The sequence below is a fragment of the Schistocerca piceifrons genome, chromosome 11 (assembly GCF_021461385.2).
Source record: "Schistocerca piceifrons isolate TAMUIC-IGC-003096 chromosome 11, iqSchPice1.1, whole genome shotgun sequence".
Lineage (NCBI taxonomy): Eukaryota > Metazoa > Arthropoda > Insecta > Orthoptera > Acrididae > Schistocerca > Schistocerca piceifrons.
In genome coordinates, this window is record NC_060148.1 from 83,452,282 (window position 1) to 83,476,190 (window position 23,909).

Below are 23,909 nucleotides of genomic sequence, written 5' to 3' on the forward strand. Positions count from 1 at the left end.
TAAATAATTATACATCATACATGTAAGAGAACAAGACAAATGAAATTAGTGCTTTAGCAAGCTTAGGTTAGGACTGCCTAAGAATGTAGATAATAAATGTGTCAAACTCCTAAGAATACATATTGATGCCAAACTGAACTGGGAAGTGCGTATCAACAAAATCTGTAAAAAGACCTCACATGTATACTACACTCCTGGAAATTGAAGTAAGAACACCGTGAATTCATTGTCCCAGGAAGGGGAAACTTTATTGACACATTCCTGGGGTCAGATACATCACATGATCACACTGACAGAACCACAGGCACATAGACACAGGCAACAGAGCATGCACAATGTCGGCACTAGTACAGTGTATATCCACCTTTCGCAGCAATGCAGGCTGCTATTCTCCCATGGAGACGATCGTAGAGATGCTGGATGTAGTCCTGTGGAACGGCTTGCCATGCCATTTCCACCTGGCGCCTCAGTTGGACCAGCGTTCGTGCTGGACGTGCAGACCGCGTGAGACGACGCTTCATCCAGTCCCAAACATGCTCAATGGGGGACAGATCCGGAGATCTTGCTGGCCAGGGTAGTTGACTTACACCTTCTAGAGCACGTTGGGTGGCACGGGATACATGCGGACGTGCATTGTCCTGTTGGAACAGCAAGTTCCCTTGCCGGTCTAGGAATGGTAGAACGATGGGTTCGATGACGGTTTGGATGTACCGTGCACTATTCAGTGTCCCCTCGACGATCACCAGTGGTGTACGGCCAGTGTAGGAGATCGCTCCCCACACCATGATGCCGGGTGTTGGCCCTGTGTGCCTCGGTCGTATGCAGTCCTGATTGTGGCGCTCACCCGCACGGCGCCAAACACGCATACGACCATCATTGGCACCAAGGCAGAAGCGACTCTCATCGCTGAAGACGACACGTCTCCATTCGTCCCTCCATTCACGCCTGTCGCGACACCACTGGAGGCGGGCTGCACGATGTTGGGGCGTGAGCGGAAGACGGCCTAACGGTGTGCGGGACCGTAGCCCAGCTTCATGGAGACGGTTGCGAATGGTCCTCGCCGATACCCCAGGAGCAACAGTGTCCCTAATTTGCTGGGAAGTGGCAGTGCGGTCCCCTACGGCACTGCGTAGGATCCTACGGTCTTGGCGTGCATCCGTGCGTCGCTGCGGTCCGGTCCCAGGTCGACGGGCACGTGCACCTTCCGCCGACCACTGGCGACAACATCGATGTACTGTGGAGACCTCACGCCCCACGTGTTGAGCAATTCGGCGGTACGTCCACCCGGCCTCCCGCATGCCCACTATACGCCCTCGCTCAAAGTCCGTCAACTGCACATACGGTTCACGTCCACGCTGTCGCGGCATGCTACCAGTGTTAAAGACTGCGATGGAGCTCCGTATGCCACGGCAAACTGGCTGACACTGACGGCGGCGGTGCACAAATGCTGCGCAGCTAGCGCCATTCGACGGCCAACACCACGGTTCCTGGTGTGTCCGCTGTGCCGTGCGTGTGATCATTGCTTGTACAGCCCTCTCGCAGTGTCCGGAGCAAGTATGGTGGGTCTGACACACCGGTTCAATGTGTTCTTTTTTCCATTTCCAGGAGTGTATATCGTCGGCAAAAATTATCTTCGAATGACATATTTTACACTCTTTTGGTCACATATATCATATGATAAGTCTGCTCTAAGTAAAAAAAAACTGTTTACAAGTGGTACAAGCTCTTCCAAGATGACTGAGAATAATGCAAATGACGAACTTCACTCTGCATGCCCCAGCACATCATCAGCACATGATAATGTTGAAGCTGTGAAGAAAAATGTTTTGGAAAATTGTTGAATTACCATAAGAGAAGTTGCTGAGGATGTTGCCATATCGGTCGGCTCGTGTCATGCTTGTGAGAGGTTGTTGTTTTTTTTTTTTTTTTTTTTTTTTTGCCAAAAACAACATGGCAATCATGCCTCAGCTACCATATTCGCCAGATTTGGCCCCCCGTGACTTTTTCCTGTTCCCAAAACTGAAGAGACCAATGAAAGGAAGAAGATTTTCAGCAATCGAGAAGATTGCATCGGTGGAAGTACTCGAGGCTGTACCAGAAAGTGCTTATGAGAAGTGCTTAGAGGATTGGAAGAAGCATTGGCACATCTGGCAGTAGAGATGGCTGAGCACTTCCTTGTTGTTTTCATGCTTAGTAAATGAAACTGTAACAAAACATGCTGCTCTTCTTTGGGTCTTCTCTATTTCTTCTATCAGTCCTACCTGGTAACGGTCCTCGACTGATGAGCAATATTCCAGGGTTGGTCAAATGAGTGTTTTGTAAGCTACTTCCTTTGTTAATGGACTACATTTCCCGATGATTCTTTCAATGAATCTCAGTCTGGCATCTGTCTTATCTGTGATTAATTTTATGTTGTCATTCCACTTCAAATTGCTCCACACGCATATTCTTTTTCAGAAAGGCTTTTCTTGTTACTGCCAGTCTGAATTTTATACAGGGGTTTAGAAAGAGTCTGGAAAGCTTGTAAGGGGCAGGGTAAGATATACCGAGAAATAATCGTTGAGAAAAAAATTCGATACATTGTGCTGTTTCCGAGTTAATTAGTACTGAAGTTTGTCAGTCAGGCTGTTTGTGCACAAATTCAAGTGGCCTGCCAGAGACAGTACCACTAAATGTATTCTTTGTTTGGTCTCTAAAAACCGATAAGAGATCGATACAGAAATTGGACACGGGACGTTAGTGAGGATTGAACCAGCACCCAATGCTGAGCTGGCTTACGCACTATCATCTATGCTATAAGAATAATTACATTGGGTGGGCCACTTGAATTTGCGCATGCAACAGCCTGATTGGCTAACTTAAATGCTCATTCACTAGGAAATGGTGCAATGAACTGAATTTTTTTCCTAACAATTATTTCTCAGCATAAGCTATCCTACAACACACTTAAAGCTTTCCAAACCATTTTGCACAACACTGCTCTCGACTACTGGCATCTTTGGTTACTTTGCAGCTATAATACTAAGACTCAGCATCTATCCCATTTGCTAATCTATTTTCATGAGCATTGTCACATTTAATTTAGTGACACTAATTACACATGTTTTACTTTTGCTCGCTTCATCCTATAAACCAGTTTCAAAATGCTGCTGATTCTGTTGCACTGATCTCCTGAGTCCTCTGTCAGTATTACAACATGATTGCCTTTCCTCAAAGTTTTTATTTCTTCTCTCTGAAATTAATCTTCTCAAATTTCTTCTTAGTTTCCTGATTCCTTGCTCAAGATACAGACTGAAAAATATTAGTGATAGGCTATAGCCCTGTATCATTCCCTTGTCAACTACTGCTCCCCGTTTATTTTATTTCACTCTTACCCTGAAGAGCCAAAGGAACTGGTACACCTGCCTAATACTGTCAAACGGCTCCTACAAGCATGCAGAAGTGCTGCATCACGACATGGCATGGACTCGACTAATGTCTGAAGTAGTGCTGGAGGGAACTGACACTGTGAATCCTGCAGGGCTGTCCATAAATCTGTAAGAGTACGAGGAGGTTGAGATCTCTTCTGAATAGCACGTTGCAATGCATCCAAGATATGCTCAATAATGTTCATGTCTGGGGAGTTTGGTGGCCAGCAGAAGTCTTTAAACTCACAAGAGTGTTCCTGGAGCCACTCTGTAGCAATTCTGGATGCATGGTGTGTTGCATTGTCCTGCCGGTATTGCCCAAGCCCATCAGAAGAATGCACAATGGGCATGAATGGATGCAGGTGATCAGACAGAATGCTTACACACATGTCAAGTGTCAGAGTCATATCTAGACATATCAGGGGTCCATTATCACTCCAACTGCACATGCACCACACCATCACAGAGCCTCCACCAGCCTAAATAGTCCACTGCTGACGTACAGGGTCCATGGATTCATGAGGTTGCCTCCATACCAGTACACGTCCATCTCCTCGATACGATTTGAAACGAGACTCGTCCCACCAGACAACATGTTTCCAGTCATCAATAGTCCAATGTCAGTGTTGACAGGCCTAGGCGAAGCTTAAAGCTTTGTGTAGTGTGGTCATCAATGGTACATGGGTAGGCCTTCAGCTTCAAAAGCCCACATCGATGATGTTTCGTTGAATGGTTCACACGGTGATACCTGTTGATGCCCCAGCATTGAAATCTGCAGCAATGTGTGGGAGGGTTGCAATTCTGTCATGCTGAACTATTCTCTTCAGTTGTCATCAGTCCCGTTCTTGCAGGATCTTTTTCCGACTCGGCGAGGTCGGAGATTTGGCGTTTACGGATTCCTGATATTTGTGGTACACTCGTGAAATGGTTGTACGGGAAAATCCCCACTTCATTGCTTCCTCGGAGATCCTGTGTCCACTGCTGACATACAGAGTCCATGGATTCATGAGGTTGTCTCCATACCAGTACACGTCCGTCTCCTTGATAAGATTTGAAATGGGACTCGTCCCACCAGACAACATGTTTCCAGTCATCAATAGTCCAATGTCAGTGTTGACAGGCCTAGGCGGTACACGAGTAGGCCTTCAGCTCCAAAAGCCCACATCGATGATGTTTCGTTGAATGGTTCACACGGTGATACCTGTTGATGCCCCAGCATTGAAATCTGCAGCAATGTGTGGGAGGGTTGCAATTCTGTCATGCTGAACTATTCTCTTCAGTCGTCGTCGGTCTCGTTCTTGCAGGATCTTTTTCCGACTCAGCGATGTCGGGGATTTGACGTTTACGGGATTCCTGATATTTGTGGTACACTCGTGAAATGGTTGTACGGGAAAATCCCCACTTCATCGCTTCCTCAGATATGCTATGTCCCATCACTCATGCGCAGACTGTAACAGCACATTAAGACTCACTTAAATCTTGATAACCTGCCATTGTAGCAGCAGTAACCGATCTAACAACTGTGCCAGACAATAGTTGTCCTACACAGGCGCTGCTGACTGCAGTGTCGTAATCTGCCTGTTTACATATCTCTGTATTTGAATATGCATGCCTATACCAGTTTCTTTGGCACTTCAGTGTATAACTGCAGTCCAGTTTCCACTCAAATTCCAAACAACATTTCACTCCCCATATTTTATCCCTGCTACCTTCACAGTTTTGAAGAACACATTCAAGTCAACACTGTCAGAAGGTTTCACTGAATCTATCACATCTCACACACAGCAATTCAAATTCATTATAGATGCGAGCAACACGGTACAGACCGTATTGAGGACATTCTTGAGGGTGGCGTGCAACGCATCCGGGTCGGCCGTCTCCTCCGTGACACGGGAGACGCGTGTCGCCCGTGCCGCAGGCCGCCAGCCCGTTTCGCGGATGCCCGGGATGCTCTCAATAGGGATGGAGCGCACACCCTCACGGAAGCACGTCAGCCCCGGGTGTACCTTCTGTACCTCCTGCTGCCGGGCTTCTATTATCTTCTTCACAATCTGCAGGAAAATGCAAAGTTAACTCTGAAAGTCGTAATACGTGTAAGAAACAAGGTAAAACATAAGAAAATACAATTTAGAACCAAGAAAGATCAAATTAACTTGAATTTGTGTTTAACAATGAGATGATTAGGCTCTGGGTTTACAAGATGTGGAAGCCTTGGACATGGTGACTCCACGTATCACTAGAAAACAAATCTAAAAACAAAGATGATGAGACTTACCAAACAAAAGCAGTGGCAGGTCGACAGACACACAAACAAACACAAACATACACACAGTATTCTAGCTTTCGCAACCAACGGTTGCTTCGTCAGGAAAGAGGGAAGGAGAGGGAAGGACGAAAGGATGTGGGTTTTAAGGGAAAGGGTAAGGAGTCATTCCAATCCCGGGAGCGGAAAGACTTACCTTAGGGGGAAAAAAGGATGGGTATACACTCACACACACACATATCCATCCGCACATACACAGACACAAGCAGACATTTGTAAAGGCCTTTACAAAGCTAGAATTTTGTGTGTATGTTTGTGTTTGTTTGTGTGTCTATCGACCTGCCAGCGCTTTTGTTTGGTAAGTCTCATCACCTTTGTTTTTAGATATATTTTTCCCATGTGGAATGTTTCCCTCTATTATATTCATATCACCACAAAACAGTTATACGAGGGCTATCCACAAAGTACATTATGTTTTGGAATTAAAAATAAATAAAGCATTGGAAAAAATTTTTGTTATATACAGATGAAAGCCACACTTAAATACTACTTCTCTACATAGTTGCCATTTAAATTAAGGGACTTATCGTAGCGATGGACGAGCTTGGAAATTCCTTCGTCGTAAAATTCGGCCACCTGCGCCTTCGACCACGTGGTTACCTCTTCTTGAAGCTGTGCGTTGTCATCAAAACGCTGCATAGCCAACCACTTCTTCATTGCGGGGAATACGTGGGAGTCGCTCGGTGCCAGGTCGGGACTGTACGGCGGATGAAGAAACAACTGCCACTTAAAAGATTCGAGAACTTCACGAGTGGCATTTGCCGTGTGGGCCCGGGCGTTGTCGTGAATCGGCAAGATCTTTGAGCCCAACTTTCGCCTGCGCTTGTTTTGTATTGCTCTTCTGAGGTTGTGCAGAGATTGGCAATACCTTTGAGAGTTTATTGTACTGCCTCTTTCCAGGAAATCCACAAAAATCACACCTTTTCTGACCCAAAAGACAGTCATTACGTGGTTGAAGGCGCAGGTGGCCGAATTTTACGACGAAGGAATTTCCAAGCTCGTCCATCGCTACGATAAGTGCCTTAATTTAAATGGCAACTATGTAGAAAAGTAGTATTTAAGTGTGGCTTTCATCTGTATATAACAAAAAAAAATTCAAATACTTTATTTATTTTTAATTCCAAAACATAATGTACTTTGTGGATAGCCCTCGTATATGCAGAATGAGATTTTCACTCTGCAGCGGAGTGTGTGCTAATATGAAACTTCCTAGCAGATTAAAACTGTGTGCCGGACCGAGACTCAAACTCAGGACTTTTGCCTATCGCGGGCAAGTGCTCTACCAACTGAGCTACCCAAGCACGACTCACGCCCCGTCCTCACAGCTTTACTTCTGCCAGTACCTCGTCTCCTTTGTTTCAGGAGTGCTAGTTCTGCAAAGTTTTCAGGAGAGCTTCAGTAAAGTTTGGAAGGTAGGAGACGAGGTACTGGCAGAAGTAAAGCTGTGAGGACGGGGTGTGAGTCTTGCTTGGGTATCTCAGTTGGTAGAGCACTTGCCCGGGAAAGGCAAAGGTCCTGAATTCGAGTCTCAGTCCAGCACACAGTTTTAATCTGCCAGGAAGTTTCGGTTATATCTGCATTTTAGCTAAGCAGCAGACACAGAAATTACAAATGAGACATCAGATTCAGAGGCCAAGTCTTGCTTTACTATAGCACACCAAAAAACACTAGACACAGTTCTTACTAACAAGTAGCATCTCTCAAATAATACAATACTGCAGTGCCTACATTATTCTGATTACGATGCAAAGCTTCTTTGAACATGCATGAATGCACTGCAGCGACTACAGCCTTTATGAGATACATGAAATGAATTAACAATTACTAATAAGGACAAACATTGGCTGTAGACTGGAATGACAACAATGAAAATTTGTGCTGGACCAGGACTCGAACCCGGATTTCCCACAGTTCGCGAGCGGTCGCCTTACCATTTGGATATCCGTGCGCGACTCACAGCCACACCCAAACTTCCATATGTCTTCACCTATGTGTCTACGACCTGGACTCTTACGTCCATTATGTATATTCCTGTACATGAAAACATTAAATTATCTTATACTAACTCAAATTAATCTCTGCAACATATTTTCTTTGAATTGTGTTATCTTTGACTCAGTGTCGAGAGCTTTTTGGTGGGACATGTTTCTGTAGGTTAGTTACGAGTACAAGTTTGGCAAGAATGTGTGTAAGTTGTCATTGATCACCCAGGATGTTAGAGTGTTGTAATACATTAATAGTTTATATGATGGAAAGAGACTTGAACAGATGCTAAAGTGAAAAAGCAAAAGAAAAGCTATTCCAGTTGTTTAAGATAACAACACCTCTTGCAGATGAATACTGTGAAGTTAGGAAGCAAAAGCAGGAATTTACAAAGAAGCTGTGAATAAAATAGAAAATTCAACTCCCAGGATCAATGAATTTAGTAAGAGAAAGTATGTGTGCCTTTTTGATAATACTATACATGGGGGATTACTTTGACCTACTAGTGCATAGTACTTTTATATCCATAAATGAGTTGTTTACACTGAAAATGGAGCATCAATACTCAGATACCAATCTCCAAAATAAATACATTTAGTAACTTTGCAATGAACTCCTCCATCCTCCCCCTCCCTTATACAATGAAGACCATGGCCGTGGGACCAGCACATTCCACTACAGCCTGGTGAGAGTTTGCAGAACGGTCAGAATTACATTTTGAAAAGTTTCCCACATGCATTAAGTTTGTAGAAATTTCTGAACCCGCAGCCTGCACTGACTGCTACTGTCACGGAACATCGTTGCTCAGTCACTGTTATCGTACTGGTTACTCTTTGTGTTTTACCCTTCCTGTGAACACATACCAATAAAACAAATATCACACTAGAAAATCCACAATGGAATGTAACAATATAATGAAATGGATAGCTGATACTCACCGTAAAGTGGAGATGCTGAGTCACAGAAAGGCACAACAAAAAGCTGTCTGAAAGTTAGCTTTCTGTCAACAATGCCTTTGTCAAAAATAAACATACAGACACTCATGCAAACACAACTCAGAGTCTGGCTCCAGCTGTCAGAAACTGTGGTCACGTGTGTGAGCTGCGTTTGTGTGAGTGTGTATATGTTTATTTGTGAAAGAGGCCTCATTTGCCAAGAGCTAATTTTCTGACAGCCTATTTGTTATGCCTTTCTGCGACTCACCATCTCCGCTTTATGGTGAGCAGCAACTATCCTTTTCATTATATTGTTCCAAATGTCACATTAGGCTAATTTGGGACTGCTCTACAAAATGGGCACATAAAATCCAACTTCAAAAATAATTGTGTTTGCAATGGGGAACAAACTGATGCTTTCAGTTAATACTGGCAGTTGCATGAAAGACTTGATGAGCAGAATTTGTTTGGGTTGATTCCAGATACAAAATGAAATGAAATGGCAAATATTTGCTGAAACACCAGTGGAAATCAACTCTTAGGAGGGCCACCAAGTATATTGCGGAAATTCCAAATATATGTGTGTGAAAAGGGAGTAGAGTTCATCCTTGTCAAATATAAACAGGACTACTGTTTGATTTTGCTTGAAAGTAATGATAAACAGTGCAGTCTACAGTGGGACGTTCCTATAACTTTACTATCTCTGTTTACTGATACCTTCATCTGGTCCACATACATTCATTCTTTCATTTATTCAGTCATTCATTGTGTTCTGGAGATCCTACCAAGAAGGAGAACATACAAGAATGTGAAACTAGTCAAGATATACATCAACACAGACACACAGACTTCACAGAAATTTTACGTGTATTCAATACTTAACAAAGAACTACAGCTATACAGTTCAATGCTATTCACACGTATGCCATCTAAATTTAATTGAGTAAATTAGAAAGAAAGTAGTTACTTTGAAAAATTCTGCTGCCTTCTCCATTTAACTATACAGGGTGCAAACAATAACTGTTTACAATGTACTACAGTGGTGTAGAGGAAGTCGATATGAACAACTTGATACGGAACACTTGTGATCTACCACGTTGGTAAACTGCTTCAAACTGCCCTACAAATACCATCTAGCTACAGCACATGCATACTGGGAAAAAGTAAATAGGACCTTTTCTTGCAGGAAATTTAATGCAGTCTCATTTTGTACTGAGATACAGTTTTGCTACAGGCTGTGGTTTTAGAGTTACTGAAGAAAATGAAACGAAAGTGACTTTCAAATGCTCCTGCACTCCTACACTAACCCTCCATACATTAGTATGTTGTTCATGGCACACACTCCCTTCAGTGTACAAAAATTTGCAAATACACAAATTATTTCCCATATTAGACCTTTTTTCGGTCTTCACTGGCTTTGCTATTATGCCACAAACTTAGTCAAACATTTTTTTTTTTTTGCATTAACAATCTAAACAAAAGAAAAAAAAACAAATGTAAATGTTACACAAGAACTAATTACATTTACAATTCAATGTAAACTTAACCCTTACTGCATTTTTATAGTAAGAAGACCAGACAAATAGAAAGATTTAATTTTTTTAGGCTGCCATAATTCTAATGTAAATGTTATACAAATGTCAATTTTAGAATATATAAGAGCATGAATAAATCGATGCAGTAATAGCCCAGTCAATGAAGATAAACTAAAGGTAAGTGGTGTGTTGTAGTGCTTCAAGAATTTCGGGGTAAATTCTAGAAACACTCGAATCTCCACCGTCTCGAACACCCGATATTTTAATGACGAGGGTGAGAGAGCTTTTTACTGCGTCACACATATCTGTGTGTGCAGGAGGGACAGCTGTCACGAGAAACCAGGAGATGTGTCACAAGAGTGGCCCTGACAAGTGAGGGCTGTGCATGCCTGGGAAGTCGTATATCCAGTCCAAGGAGTAATCAAAGGGACACTCTTCGACAGTGAAATGGCAGTGACTGTCGGGAACAAATGAAATATCTTGTTGTTTGACTTGCTAGGAGCAAGAACTGTTTTAACAGGGGTTATTAAAAACAAAAGAGATTGTAATGCTATATATTAAGTACTAATGTTTTCCCGACGGGCTCGATTTGCGAGACTCGGAAACGTATGTGAAACATGTATAATTGTTGTATTGTGAAGAAGAAAATACAGCCAAGCTGGTATGAAAATATTCTGAGAGTAAGAGATCATTTCAAAAGTAGAGACGTAGTTCAGTATAACTCCCCTAACCAGTATAGCATGTTCAGAGAAGAAGCATTGTGGATATCGACGCAGCCGTCTGCCATGAGAAGAAGACTGGCTGCGCACAATACGTAAGTCAACCGTGAGAGATGTGCGAGTCTTCCACACAGTCTCTGGTCGCCAGGAAAATGTCAGAGTGTGTGTGTGTGTGTGGGACTCTGTTTGAAAGTCACTTTTGTTCATTTTTCTTGAGCAACTCAAAATCTGTGGCTGCTAGCAAAAATGGGCCCCACTACAAAATGAGACTATATTCAGTTCCGTAAAAAATCTCCAGGAGTTATAGTTTGCACATGGAGTAAGAGGATATTGAAAATCTTGTGTAACATGCAAGCACTGTGACCTAGGTGATTTTTGTAGGCCAATTTGAGGCAGTTTTGTGACTTGACAGACCTCAAGTGGCCCTTATCAAATTGTTCATTTTGATTTTGTCTACACCACTACAGTATGTTGTAAACAGTTATCATTTACAACCTGTATACCTGCTATTTACCTGCAATTAGCAGCATAATGTTTGCTTGATTATAATGGCATTTTCAAAGAACATATTTTTACATCTGTAAACAGTACATCCTATTTATAGCACATTATTGCTTGTTATACAGCTTTATAAAAAATATTGACCATAAAGTTTCAGTCCCAGAAGTTAGATATTCAGATATTTTGTAAAAAGAGCGGGTAATGAGGTATATTTTTCTTTTTTGTTTGAATTGCTAGTAATGGTCAATTTCTCATATCATGTGAAGCAGGAGCTTGTTCAATATCTTCCCACCAGAGTATGTAACTCCATTCTGAGCCTTCAATGCCTGCATGAAAAAATATTCATGTGTCTTGTACTTCGATTGTGTATATCACAGCACAGTTGAAACTGATTTTTTTATTATCAGCTATAAAAACCACTAAGGAGTAAACAGGTTTGGAAGTGAGAGAGAGAATTTGAAGATCCTTCAAATGGTTCAAATGGTTCTAAGTACTATGGGACTTAATGAGGTCATCAGTCCCCTGGACTTAGAACTACTTAAACCTAACTAACCTACAAACATCACACACATCCATGTCTGAGGCAGGATTTGAACCTGCAACCGTAGCAGCAGCGTGGTTCCGGACTGAAGCGCCTAGAACCGCTCGGCCACAGCGACTGGCTCGAAGATCCTTAAAAGGCTTCAAACTCACTTCTGTTTAGTAAACATTTTATTTACTGTAGGTGCACAGCCCCAGAAGACAATTCTTAACACAAGAGAGAGTGACAATGGGCTAAACAAGAAAAGAACCCTTGACAAAAAATAAACATAGTGAGAGAGAGGCTTCTAGTGCTGCTAATGGCATAACATGTTGAATCAACTTTCTAGATTAGTTCTAAATCTACATCCACATACATATTCGCAAACCACTCTATGGTGCTTAGTGGAGTGTACCTTGTAGGACTAGTCATCATTCCCTTTTCTGTTCCACTTGCAAAATAGAATGAGAGAAAAAAGACTTCTGTATGCCTCCACACGAGTCCTAATTTATCTTATCTTATCTCTGTGGTCCTTAGTCAAAATATATGTCGGCAGCAGTAGAATCAGTCTGCAGGCAACTCCAAATGTAAGCACTCTAAATTTTCTCAGTGGTTTCCCTCATAAAGAACATCACCTTCTCACAAGGTATACCCATTTGAGTTGCCAAAACATATCAGCAATACACGTACATTGTTCGAACCTACTGGTAACAAATCTAGCAGCCCAGCTCTGAACTTCTTCTATGTCTTCCCTTATGGGGATCCAAAACACTTGAGCAGTAATCAAGAGTGGATTGCACTAGTGATCTCCTTTCCAAAACGCTTTCCTAAAAGTCTCCCAGTAAACTGAAGTCAACCATTCTCCTTCCTCCAGATCATGTAGATATATAGAAAGAATAGTAGTGGCCCTATCACACTTTTCTGGAACACTCTTCATGATACTTTTGTCTCTGATGAACATTCATCCCAAGGACAATTTACTAGGGTCCATTGCTTACAAAGTATTCTAGCAACTTTCATATCTGGGAATCTACTCCATATGCTAGTACCTTCATTAACAGTCTACAACGGGGCACCATGTGAAATGCTTTTCAGAAACCTAGGAATATGGAAGCCAGTTGTTTGTCAATATGGTCACTCGACTAACTTTTTATTCAACTGGATCCCACAGAATTTTACTCAGTATCTTTCATTCAGTGTATGACTATCACTATCCACTTCTGGTAATAAAAGGTCATTATTGCTTTATGAATTACATAATGAGTCTTTGTTACACTGAAACAGTTAGCTGCCATCTGAGCTGCCTGTGCTAGGGTTCAGTTTGGACTGTAATTTTTGCTGATCTCACAAGCATGTTAATACATGCTTGTGAGATCAGCAAAAATTACAAGTTCCAAACTGCACTTTGAGGTTATTGAAAGATAATTTATACAGAAATATAAAGAAAAAGATGGTCCCAATACCTATCACTGTGACACTCCATATACAGGGTGACACAAAAAAACGGGAACATTTCCAAAATCCAATAAAGCTAGAAGTGATGGAGGAAAGAATTGCATTTATAGTCATTCAAACCTTACAACTTTGCCATTTATGAAACATTGATGGCATTTATCATTTTTAAAAATTACGTTCTTTAGATAGTGTCGTCCTGTTCGGATACATTCATGAAATCTGCTGTTGAGATTCCTCATTGACCGCTGCAACATCTCAGCTGGGATACTGTGAATTGCATCCTCTGTTTTAACTCATCCAGGGTTCTTGGTCGAGTTGTGTAGGCTTTGTTTTTGAGGTAGCCCCATAAGAAAAAAATCACAAAATAATACATCTAGTGAAATAGGGGGCCAGGGAATGTTGCCGAATTGTGAGATCACACGAGTGCCAAACAATTCTTGTACATATGCCACTGATTGCCATGCAGTGTGTGTTGTTGGTCTGTCCTGTTGAAACCAGGCTTCTTAAACCTTTGGAAAATTGTTCAATGCAGATGTAACGAAAATTAGGATTTATGTTTGCCCAATAACAGTAGTTCTGTTTATTCACATAACCAGTGAGATGAAAATGTGCCTCATCTGACACCCACAACTTGTTTACAAATTCATCGTCATTGTTTATTTTTGTTATTTGTTGACAGAATCCTAATCGTAACCGGTAATTGTTGTCCTTCAATTGTTGAACCATCTGTAGTTTGTACGGATGAAATTTTAAATCAAGATGAAGAATTCTGTGAACACTCTCCTTGGACATTCCAACCACTGCTGCTTGCTTACGAACTGAACGCCGTTGGCTCTGTCAGACAGTCTTGCATACATCAATGTTCGCTGGAGAACACACACTTCTTGGTTGTCCTGTAGGTTTCTTCTTGAGGGCAGATCCAGTCTCTTCAAAGTTATTAATCCAACATTTTATCCTGTGTTTTGATGGAACAGCATCATGACATCCCAAATTACAAAAATGTCGAAACTCCCTCTGTGCCACTACCAAACTATCATTTTTTTTTATAAAACATTTTTATGGCTAACAAACGCTGTTGTCCATTCCACTGATCCATGACTGCTGAAATGGCAGACTGTTTACTCACTAACTGTCACGAACCCATAGTACTGCCACCTGTCAGCAATCTTTTCAAATATTCCCGTTATTATGTGCGGATGGATATGTGTGTGTGTGTGTGTGTGTGTGTGTGTGTGTGTGTGTGTGTGTGTGTGTGTGTGTGTGTGCGCGCGCGCACGTGTATACCTGTCCTTTTTTCCCCCTAAGGTAAGTCTTTCCCCTCCCGGGATTGGAATGACTCCTTACCCTCTCCCTTAAAACCCACATCCTTTTGTCTTTCCCTCTCCTTCCCTCTTTCCTGACGAAGCAACCTGGGGTTGCAAAAGCTTGAATTTTGTGTGTGTGTTTGTGTGTCTATCAACATGCCAACACTTTCGTTTGATAAGTTACATCGTCTTTGTTTTTAGATATATTTTTCCTACGTGGCATCTTTCCCTCTATTATATTCATTCCCGGTATTCTGTGTCACCCATGCCCCCCCCCTCCCCTCCCCCTTTCTGAGGTTTATTTTCATGCCTGGGATACAGCAGTCTGTTAATGAGAGACACTTCTTTCTGTTATGGAGATAAGAACCCATATGTGAAAGAGAAATGCCATTAATGCCATAGCACTTTAGCCAATAAAGGAGAATTTTGTGAGCCACACAATCAAAGGCTTTGCCATGGTCACAGACTTATTCATTATGTTTCTGGTGTACAGCAGTGCCTTTCAGTGAAAAAGCCTCCACGTTGCCCACCTTATATATTGCTGGCATTCTAAATTAATGTGGGCTTGAAAATGACTATAGTCCATTCCTGTTAAATAAAAATGGGATCACTAATGGGAAATTACCATATGTTTACTGTTTGTGATCACTGCTTCCTTCACCTGGCCCACTTACCTAACAACTGTTCCACAAACTGACCTATCAAGCACTGTATGAGAATGAATGAATATTGCATTACTACACAAAATCAATCACTATGTATCTAGCAGTGTACAGTTTACAAGACTAAGGTAGAAATACAGAGGAACACAGGCAGCAATGTAAACATGACATACTAAGAAGAATAAAGGGAAAAACACTGCTGACAGTGAAGCATCACTAAAACAAATATCTGTATTACCAAACAGTTAACATGATCACCTGGTCACCCAAACCCAGATGCAATTTACCTGTCTAATGGCTTTGAGTGGCAGCAAAAACTTTATTTTCAGTATTTCACATAATTATTGAGTGAATTCAACTTTTTTTTAACAGTGTCATAATCTATCCATAAAGAGGTATAAACGTACATGACAGGTTTTACACAATTATTAAAGTTATAAATTGTGTTTATTTCTTGAGGCAGCATAAGGAATTCAAAAAAATATATGCACAAAAAACTGATGGGGTTCATGCATGATAAAGTTTTACCGAGTTTATCCCAACATGGGTTTAAAGGCAATAAAACTAAAGAAACAGCAGTACATGAGTGAATTAACATGTTACTAGATTTGTTAGATACAAAACAACTCAATTTAGGTATATTTCTAGATCCGTCAAAGGCTTTTGACACAGTGGATCAGAAATGTTCTTGGAAAAAATTGAACAGAAGACCTCCAAACAAACGGATTGCATCACTTCTAAGCAATTGCATACAGACAATCAGCATGAAGTACACTAACAAACAACTCAGTTCAATAACTGAAATCTTATCTAACAGTAAAACTTTTAAACCAGGTGTCAACAGGGTTCAATAATGGGACTGCTACTATTCCTCCAGGATATTAATGACATGAGCCTGGATATAGATGTACGCAAAACCGCAATATTCTCCTCAAAGGGAAGAACACAGAGGCAGTTCAGAAAGCTGCGAACTTGGCTACTGATCAACTCAGCAACTGGGCTACAATCAACAGATTAACCATCAACACTAAAAAGACAGTTTCCATGAACTTTCACACCATACAAAATGCAGACCCCTCTTAATGACTAGTAACGGTAAATAAAAGACCAACAGTTACTAATACTGTATTCCAATTTCTGGGTCTGTAGGTACAAGAAAAACTGAAATGGAATACACATACTGGAAAGGTAAATGCCAGAATAAGTACTGGTTGCTATGCAAAAAGTGTGCTGAAATCATGTGATAGCCACAAAAGAATAACTAGTACATACTATGCATGCACACAGGTCCACTTAAAATGTGGTAGGATATTCTGAGGAAATTCTGCAACTGCCCTGAAAACTTTCAGAATCCAGAAGAGTCCCATGAAAATTGTTAATGGAATAGAAACTTAGAGACTCCTGCAAACTCATCTCCATGAAGCTGGAGATATTAACACTGCCTTATCTATACATTCTCGAGACTGTACAGTTTTCTTTCTTTCTTTTTTTTTTTTAAAAAAAAACTGCACAATGCCAACTGAATCCAGAATCAAAGTAATGGTGTAATGCACAAACACAACACCAGAATAAAGTCAAATCCGCATGGATTACATGTATACACTCATCTCTGAACCACGAAAGGTTCCCCAGCTGTTCAATAAGTTTCACATATGTACAAAGTCTACTGAAAACTACATTCAATTTGGTAAAATAGTGACATACTATTTGCTGTGTCACTGTTTTTGCTCCAGAAAAGATTACCTAGAAAAGTAATCTTGATGGTTATGTTTAAGTGCAAAACATGTGAAGCCAACTTAGTCAATCTGTTGCATGGTATTATAATACCATAATCAACCCATAATATAAGTTAACAATGTTAACAAATTTTATATGACATCTGTAATACACTGTGTACTGTGAGACAAATGGATTAAATAAACAAACAAAATTCAGACTCATCCTTACTTCCCGGACACCCGTTAGTTGTGAACATGTTACCAACAGTATATTGTTCATATTAGCAGGTGTTCTTGAGTTACTACTCTGATACTGCTTATGTTGTACAAAGTAAATATTACTCATCTTTTGAAACTGAGTTATTGTTACTGTCTTCACAAAAAATGTGCCATGTAATTGCATTAGGCATTTTACATTGGTATAAACAAGAACCATAAGAGACATAAAATTAAGTGCTAGGCTAAAGTGTAATCCTGTAATTATAAATAACATGTAAATCGAGTAAATATTACCAATATCTGAAAGTGCTGCCACTGCGCTATGTGGCAAAACATTACAAGCACTGCCTATCACGAGATTGAAAGGGGGCAATGCACGTATGTGAGATGGCAAGGAAAGTATACAGGGTGAGTCACCTAACATTAGCCCTGGAAACAACTCCCAAACCCACAACAAACACTGAATAACCAATTCCACAGACTGAAAGTGAGGACAGGGGCTGGTGGAATTGGTTAATACAAACAATTGACAAATGCATGTAACTTTGATTTTCAGCACATACTTATGTTTTTTTTTAAATGGAAACCTGTTATTATTTTTAGCAAAACTGTAAATTGAAACAAATACTTAATCAGTGCCATTTGTTACATTGTAAAATGTTAAGTACATCCAGAGTAATTTGTAACGTAAAGTTGATGTTTGAAACCTCAGATATTCAGTTGCATGTTGTAACAAACAAGATCTGTAGGGGTAGGTTTACGAAGACTACGATGTTTACGAGTTTGGCTGTCTCAGTGTCTGCATGTAGCACTTGCTGACTTAGTCCTTGTACTCAGAATAACTGTAGTACACTGTGTTACCGGGCATCTGTGATAGTGTACTGTACGCAAGTAAGAACAGGAAGTATGCACAGTAGGAACGTGAGAAGGTTGCAAGTACAACAGTGTGTACAGTGTTGTAAGAACTGTGAAAGTGGTTTATTCTGACTCTGAAAAGGCAGAGACGATACTCTTCTATGGCGAGTGTAGACAAAATGCAGCTGCAGCCTGCAGGTTGTATGCAGAAATGTACCCGGACAGAGATCATCCAACGCGCCGCACATTTGAAAACATCCACAAACAATTGTGTGCAACAGGTATGGTCAAAACACGCAAACGGGTCCGTAACAAATCCATCACATGAGAAGCAGGTGCAGTTGGTGCATTAGCTGCTGTTGCTGTGAACCCACACGAGTTCACGTGACTTCACTAGAGGCAGTGCAGTGAGTCAAAGTAGTTTAATGCAGGTACTTCATCATTCCAAATTTCACCGTATCATGTGTCACTGCATCAGCAATTACATGGAGATGACTTTAATAATCGACTGAATTTCTGTCAATGGGCATTAACAGAGAGTGCGTTGCAGTTCTACCTGTTTACCGATGGAGCAGTTTCACAAACCATGGTGCAGTGAATTTCCGAAACGTGCATTATTGGTACACGGACAATCCTCACTGGCTTTGACAGGTAGAGCAACAGTGATTGTGGAGAGTAAATGTATGGTGCGGAGTAATTGGCAACCGTCTCACTGGCCCTCGCTTCATTGGAGACACCCAAACAGCTGCAAAATATACTGAGTTTCAAGAAAATGATCTGCCAACATTACTAGAAAATGTTCCACTGGGAACGTGTAAACGTATGTGGTATCAACATGATGGTGCTCGTGCACATTCTGCAAAGAACACTACGCTGATCCTTGACAGAATGTTCAACAGACATATCATATGATGTGGGGGACGCATTAACTGGACAGCCCATTCTGCTGATCTTACACCATTAAACTTCTTTCTGTGGAGTATGTTAAAGGAGAACGTGTACCGCGAGGTGCCTACAACCCCAGAGGATATGAAACATCGTACTGAGGCAACCTGTGGCAACATTACACCAGATGTACTGCATCGTGTAAGACATTCACTACATGGTAGATTGCAAATGTGTGCAGCAAATGACAGGCTTCACTTTGAACATTTATTGGCCTGAAATGTCAGGATACACCTTTTACATTCTTTAATTGAAAATGAAAAACAAATTTCCAATTTTAACTACATTCTCATGTTAATGTACATTTTCTTCTAACAAATCTTCAGAGAAAAAGACTAATAAAAATGTTTGCATGTGGATGCAACGTGCTGTTCATTTCTCTTCTGTACCTACGTTACATCACTGTAATACCTCATTTTATTTGGTTCTCTCTGATACACACGACTGAACTGCTAAGGAGTTACTCAAGTGTCAACTTTACATTACAATTTACTCTGGATGTAATTAACATTTTACAATGTAAGAAACAGCATTGATTACACATTTTGTTGTAGTTTCAGTTGTGCTAAAAATAACAGGTTTCCATTAAAAAAAAACACAAGTATATGTTGAAAATCATACTTCCATACTCAATGGTTTGTATTAACCAATTATGCCAGCCCCACTTGTCACTTTCGGTCTGTGGAATTGCTTATTCAGTGTTTGTTGCGGTTTGGGAGGCGATTCCAGTGGTAATGATAGGTGACTCTCCCTGTATAAGTAGAGCAGAGATGAATGAGGTATTACTCTAGCAACAATACACGCAACTGGTGAAATCCACCAACATGAGTAACTACCACAAATGGCAGATTGTTACAACTCAGCACTCGGGAACAAACATTTCTGAAATGATGGAGCTGGGTGGCTGTTTGTGTGTTACTGTCATGAACTCCTACAAAGGGCAGTGAAACCAGGAGTAGGTAAAAAGGTGTGGTATGTCCATACCTCATCAATGAATGTCTAGGTTGCAGGCTTGCCCAGCCTGTAAAGCAGGTGGCAATTTGTGGCAAATGTTACATCAGAGGTCAACGTTGGAATAAGTAAAAGTGTTTCAGAACACACCACTCAGTGAACATTGTTGAATATGTGGAGCTCCATTGCAGATGACCCCTACGTGTTTCCTCTCTGATCCAGCGACATTGTCCATTACAACTACAGTGGGTACAGGAACACTGAGATTGGACCACAGATCAATGAGAACACGTCACCTCGTCAGATAAATCACATTTATTACTATACCAAGTCAATGGTTGTGCCCATATATGCCATCATTCAGGTGAACAGCTGCTTGTAACGTGCAATGGGTCACGGACTTAGTTCGGTGGAAGCAGTATTTTGCTATGGAGGACATTCACCTGGGCTTCTGTGGGATTTATGGTTGTAATCAAAGGCACCATGAAAGCCTGAAGAATATGTTAACATTACTGCAGACAACTTGGATTCCTTCCTTGATCAGGATTGCCCCAAGTGAAATTCCCTGATATTTCCCTGATTTCCAGAAAAGCTTTAGCATTTTCCCCAGACAAATTTAGAGATCTCAAAGGTAAGTTAAGCCGTAAGTTGACAATCTGTCTTTGCAGCTACGGTACAAGAAACAACAGTGCAAATGAGGAAATATCTAGGGGGGAAAAAAAACTTGCAAGCAGATGGTGTTTTCTGACGTGAGCAAAAATCTTAAGTACTAACGTGAACATGTCTTCTAATGAACTGTTTTTAGATGGTGGAAGCAAGCCAAATGGTACAGGTGTTTCATTAAGACCACTGATGTTATTTTGTTTCAATAAAATGAAAAACACTTGGTAACAAAAATACGCATTTGCTCGGAGTTGCCAGATGGACTTAAAATACCTTCACTGACTTCAGAAATAACCTCAGGAAAAAGTAGGCCCTATGAAATAAGTGTAAAACGTTGGGAAGAATTGTGTAAACCATTACTGTAGGTGACTGTCAATCAAATGTTGGTTCTACTACAATTATTATTGTCTTTTATTACCCACTGTGTTATATCCACTATTTTACATGTATTTTGTGATTTTTCTTTCAAGAAACATATGAGTACACAGCGTACAAAACACCAGTGACTGAGACAATTTTCTTCTTCTTATCGTTCATACTTTCTAACATATAAACTACTTTTTAAGTGCCAAAATGTACTAAAAGACCACACTGGACAACATACTTGAGGTGAGACAGTTGCAATTCCTGAAATACATCGCCCGTGGGCTCTGACCTTCTGATGAGCACCGCAGTCCTGCTTACAATAAAAATTATGCCACACACAAACAGACCCGCTCTGCAGACAGATCGGTGAGACTACATCCGACAGTTAGGGCCTGCACATTACTGGGAACCGAATGGCTTCAGATCAGCAAGACTGATCCATTACAGATACCAGCAGACGGCCTGCAGTTTTGGCCTGTAGTGGAAATCCATTCGTGTGACCAGAGCTATTCACGAACCACTGACAGCGTGTTGTTCAAATGAAACCATGGTGTTCAATCAATGCAAAAGATAACTTCTTCAAATACTCTGTTGTTGTTGTTGTTGTGGTCTTCAGTCCTGAGACTGGTTTGATGCAGCTCTCCATGCTACTCTATCCTGTGCAAGCTTCTTCATCTCCCAGTACCTACTGCAACCTACATCCTTCTGAATCTGCTTAGTGTATTCACCTCTTGGTCTCCCTCTACGATTTTTACCCTCCACGCTGCCCTCCAGTACTAAATTAGTGATCCCTCGATGCCTCAAAACATGTCCTACCAACCGATCCCGTCTTCTGGTCAAGTTGTGCCACAAACTTCTCTTCTCCCCAATCCTATTCAGTACTTCCTCATTAGCTTCTATTCTCTTCTTGTCCAAACTATTTATCATCCATGTGTCACTTCAATATATGGCTACACTCCATACAAATACTTTCAGAAATTACTTCCTGACACTTAAATCTATACTCGATGTTAACAAATTTCTCTTCTTCAGAAACGCTTTCCTTGCCATTGCCAGTCTACATTTTATATCCTCTCTACTTCGACCATCATCAGTTATTTTGCTCCCCAAATAGCAAAACTCCTTACTACTTTAAGTGTCTCATTTCCTAATCTAATTCCCTCAGCATCACCTGACTTAATTCGACTACATTCCATTATCCTCGTTTTGCTTTTGTTGATGCTCATCTTATATCCTCCTTTCAAGACACTGTCCATTCCATTCAACTGCTCTTCCAAGCCCTTTGCTGTCTCTGACAGAATTACAATGTCATCGGCGAACCTCAAAGTTTTTATTTCTTCTCCATGAATTTTAATACCTACTCCAAATTTTTCTTTTGTTTCCTTTACTGCTTGCTCAATATACAGATTGAACAACATCGGGGAGAGGCTACAACCCTGTCTCACTCCCTTCCCAACCACTGCTTCCCTTTCATGTCCCTCGACTCTTATAACTGCCATCTGGTTTCTGTACAAATTGTAAATAGCCTTTCGCTCCCTGTATTTTACCCCTGCCACCTTTAGAATTTGAAAGAGAGTATTCCAGTCAACATTGTCAAAAGCTTTCTCTAAGTCTACAAATGCTAGAAACGTAGGTTTGCCTTTCCTTAATCTTTCTTCTAAGATAAGTCGTAAGGTCAGTATTGCCTCACGTGTTCCAATGTTTCTACGGAATCCAAACTGATCTTCCCCAAGGTTGGCTTCTACTAGTTTTTCCATTCGTCTGTAAGGAATTCGTGTTAGTATTTTGCAGCTGTGACTTATTAAACTGATAGTTCGGTAATTTTCACTTCTGTCAACACCAGCTTTCTTTGGGATTGGAATTATTATATTCTTCTTGAAGTCTGAGGGTATTTCGCCTGTTTCATACATCTTGCTCACCAGATGGTAGAGTTTTGTCAGGACTGGCTCTCCCAGGGCCATCAGTAGTTCCAATGGAATGTTGTCTGCTCCGGGGGCCTTGTTTTGACTCAGGTCTTTCAGTGCTCAAATACTCTGAGAATCAATAATAATGAGGATAGGTAGCAACTCATCGTAAAGATTATTGCTGAGCTGCAGACAGACACGGAGAAAAGGACAATCACACTCTCACAACTAAATATCCAGCCATAGCTTAGGTCAGAAAGCACGAGCACACACACATTGACACAATCACTCAGACACGACCCACGCACATGTGACCACCGCCTACGGCCGCTGTGTCTGCAGTCTCTGAGAATCGGATACAAACAAATCATTCCTCACGCCTCCCTGCCTCTCGTCTGCAGCTGTTGGGCTAGGGCAAGAAGTGGTGGTAGCACTGACTACAAGCTGAAGGGAGGGGTGGGAAGGGGAGAAGCAGTAAGAATGAGGGAGTGGGGAAGCAGCACATGTACTCAGCTGCACCCAGCCAACGATGGTGCATGACACTTCAGTACACAAAAATGAGATTTTTCCAGTATTTTCCTTTTCTTTCTTTTTTTTTCAAATTTCCCTGACATGTTTGATATTCTCTGGTATTCCCCGATTCCCAGAACCCGTAGCAACCCTGTTGATGGAGATTTTCCAGCAGGATAAATGTCCTGTCACAAGGCCAGAATCTTGATACATTTGATGAGGTACTTCATAGGGAACTCACTTTGATGTCTTGGCCAACAACTTTGTGTGGTCTGAGCCCAATGGAACACTTCTGGGACTCTACTGGGCATCAGATCCATGCCAACAAACCATCGGCCTACAGTTCACAGGAATTGTGTGACCTGTACATATCCACCTAACACCACGTACCTCAGGAGACCTACCAAGGGCTTGTACAGTGGATGCCACACACA

General features: G+C 41.2%; 1 protein-coding gene across 3 annotated transcripts in view; it reads right to left on the reverse strand.

Annotated features, from left to right (window-relative positions):
• Nucleotides 1-23,909, reverse strand: part of LOC124720053 (histone acetyltransferase KAT2A) — a 343,302-nt gene that overhangs the window by 19,380 nt on the left and 300,013 nt on the right. For all 3 annotated transcript variants that reach the window (XM_047245315.1, XM_047245316.1, XM_047245314.1), the window contains one exon: nucleotides 5,234-5,458. In XM_047245315.1, coding sequence (XP_047101271.1) covers nucleotides 5,234-5,458 — 225 coding nt within the window. The remainder of the gene's footprint in view (nucleotides 1-5,233; nucleotides 5,459-23,909) is intronic.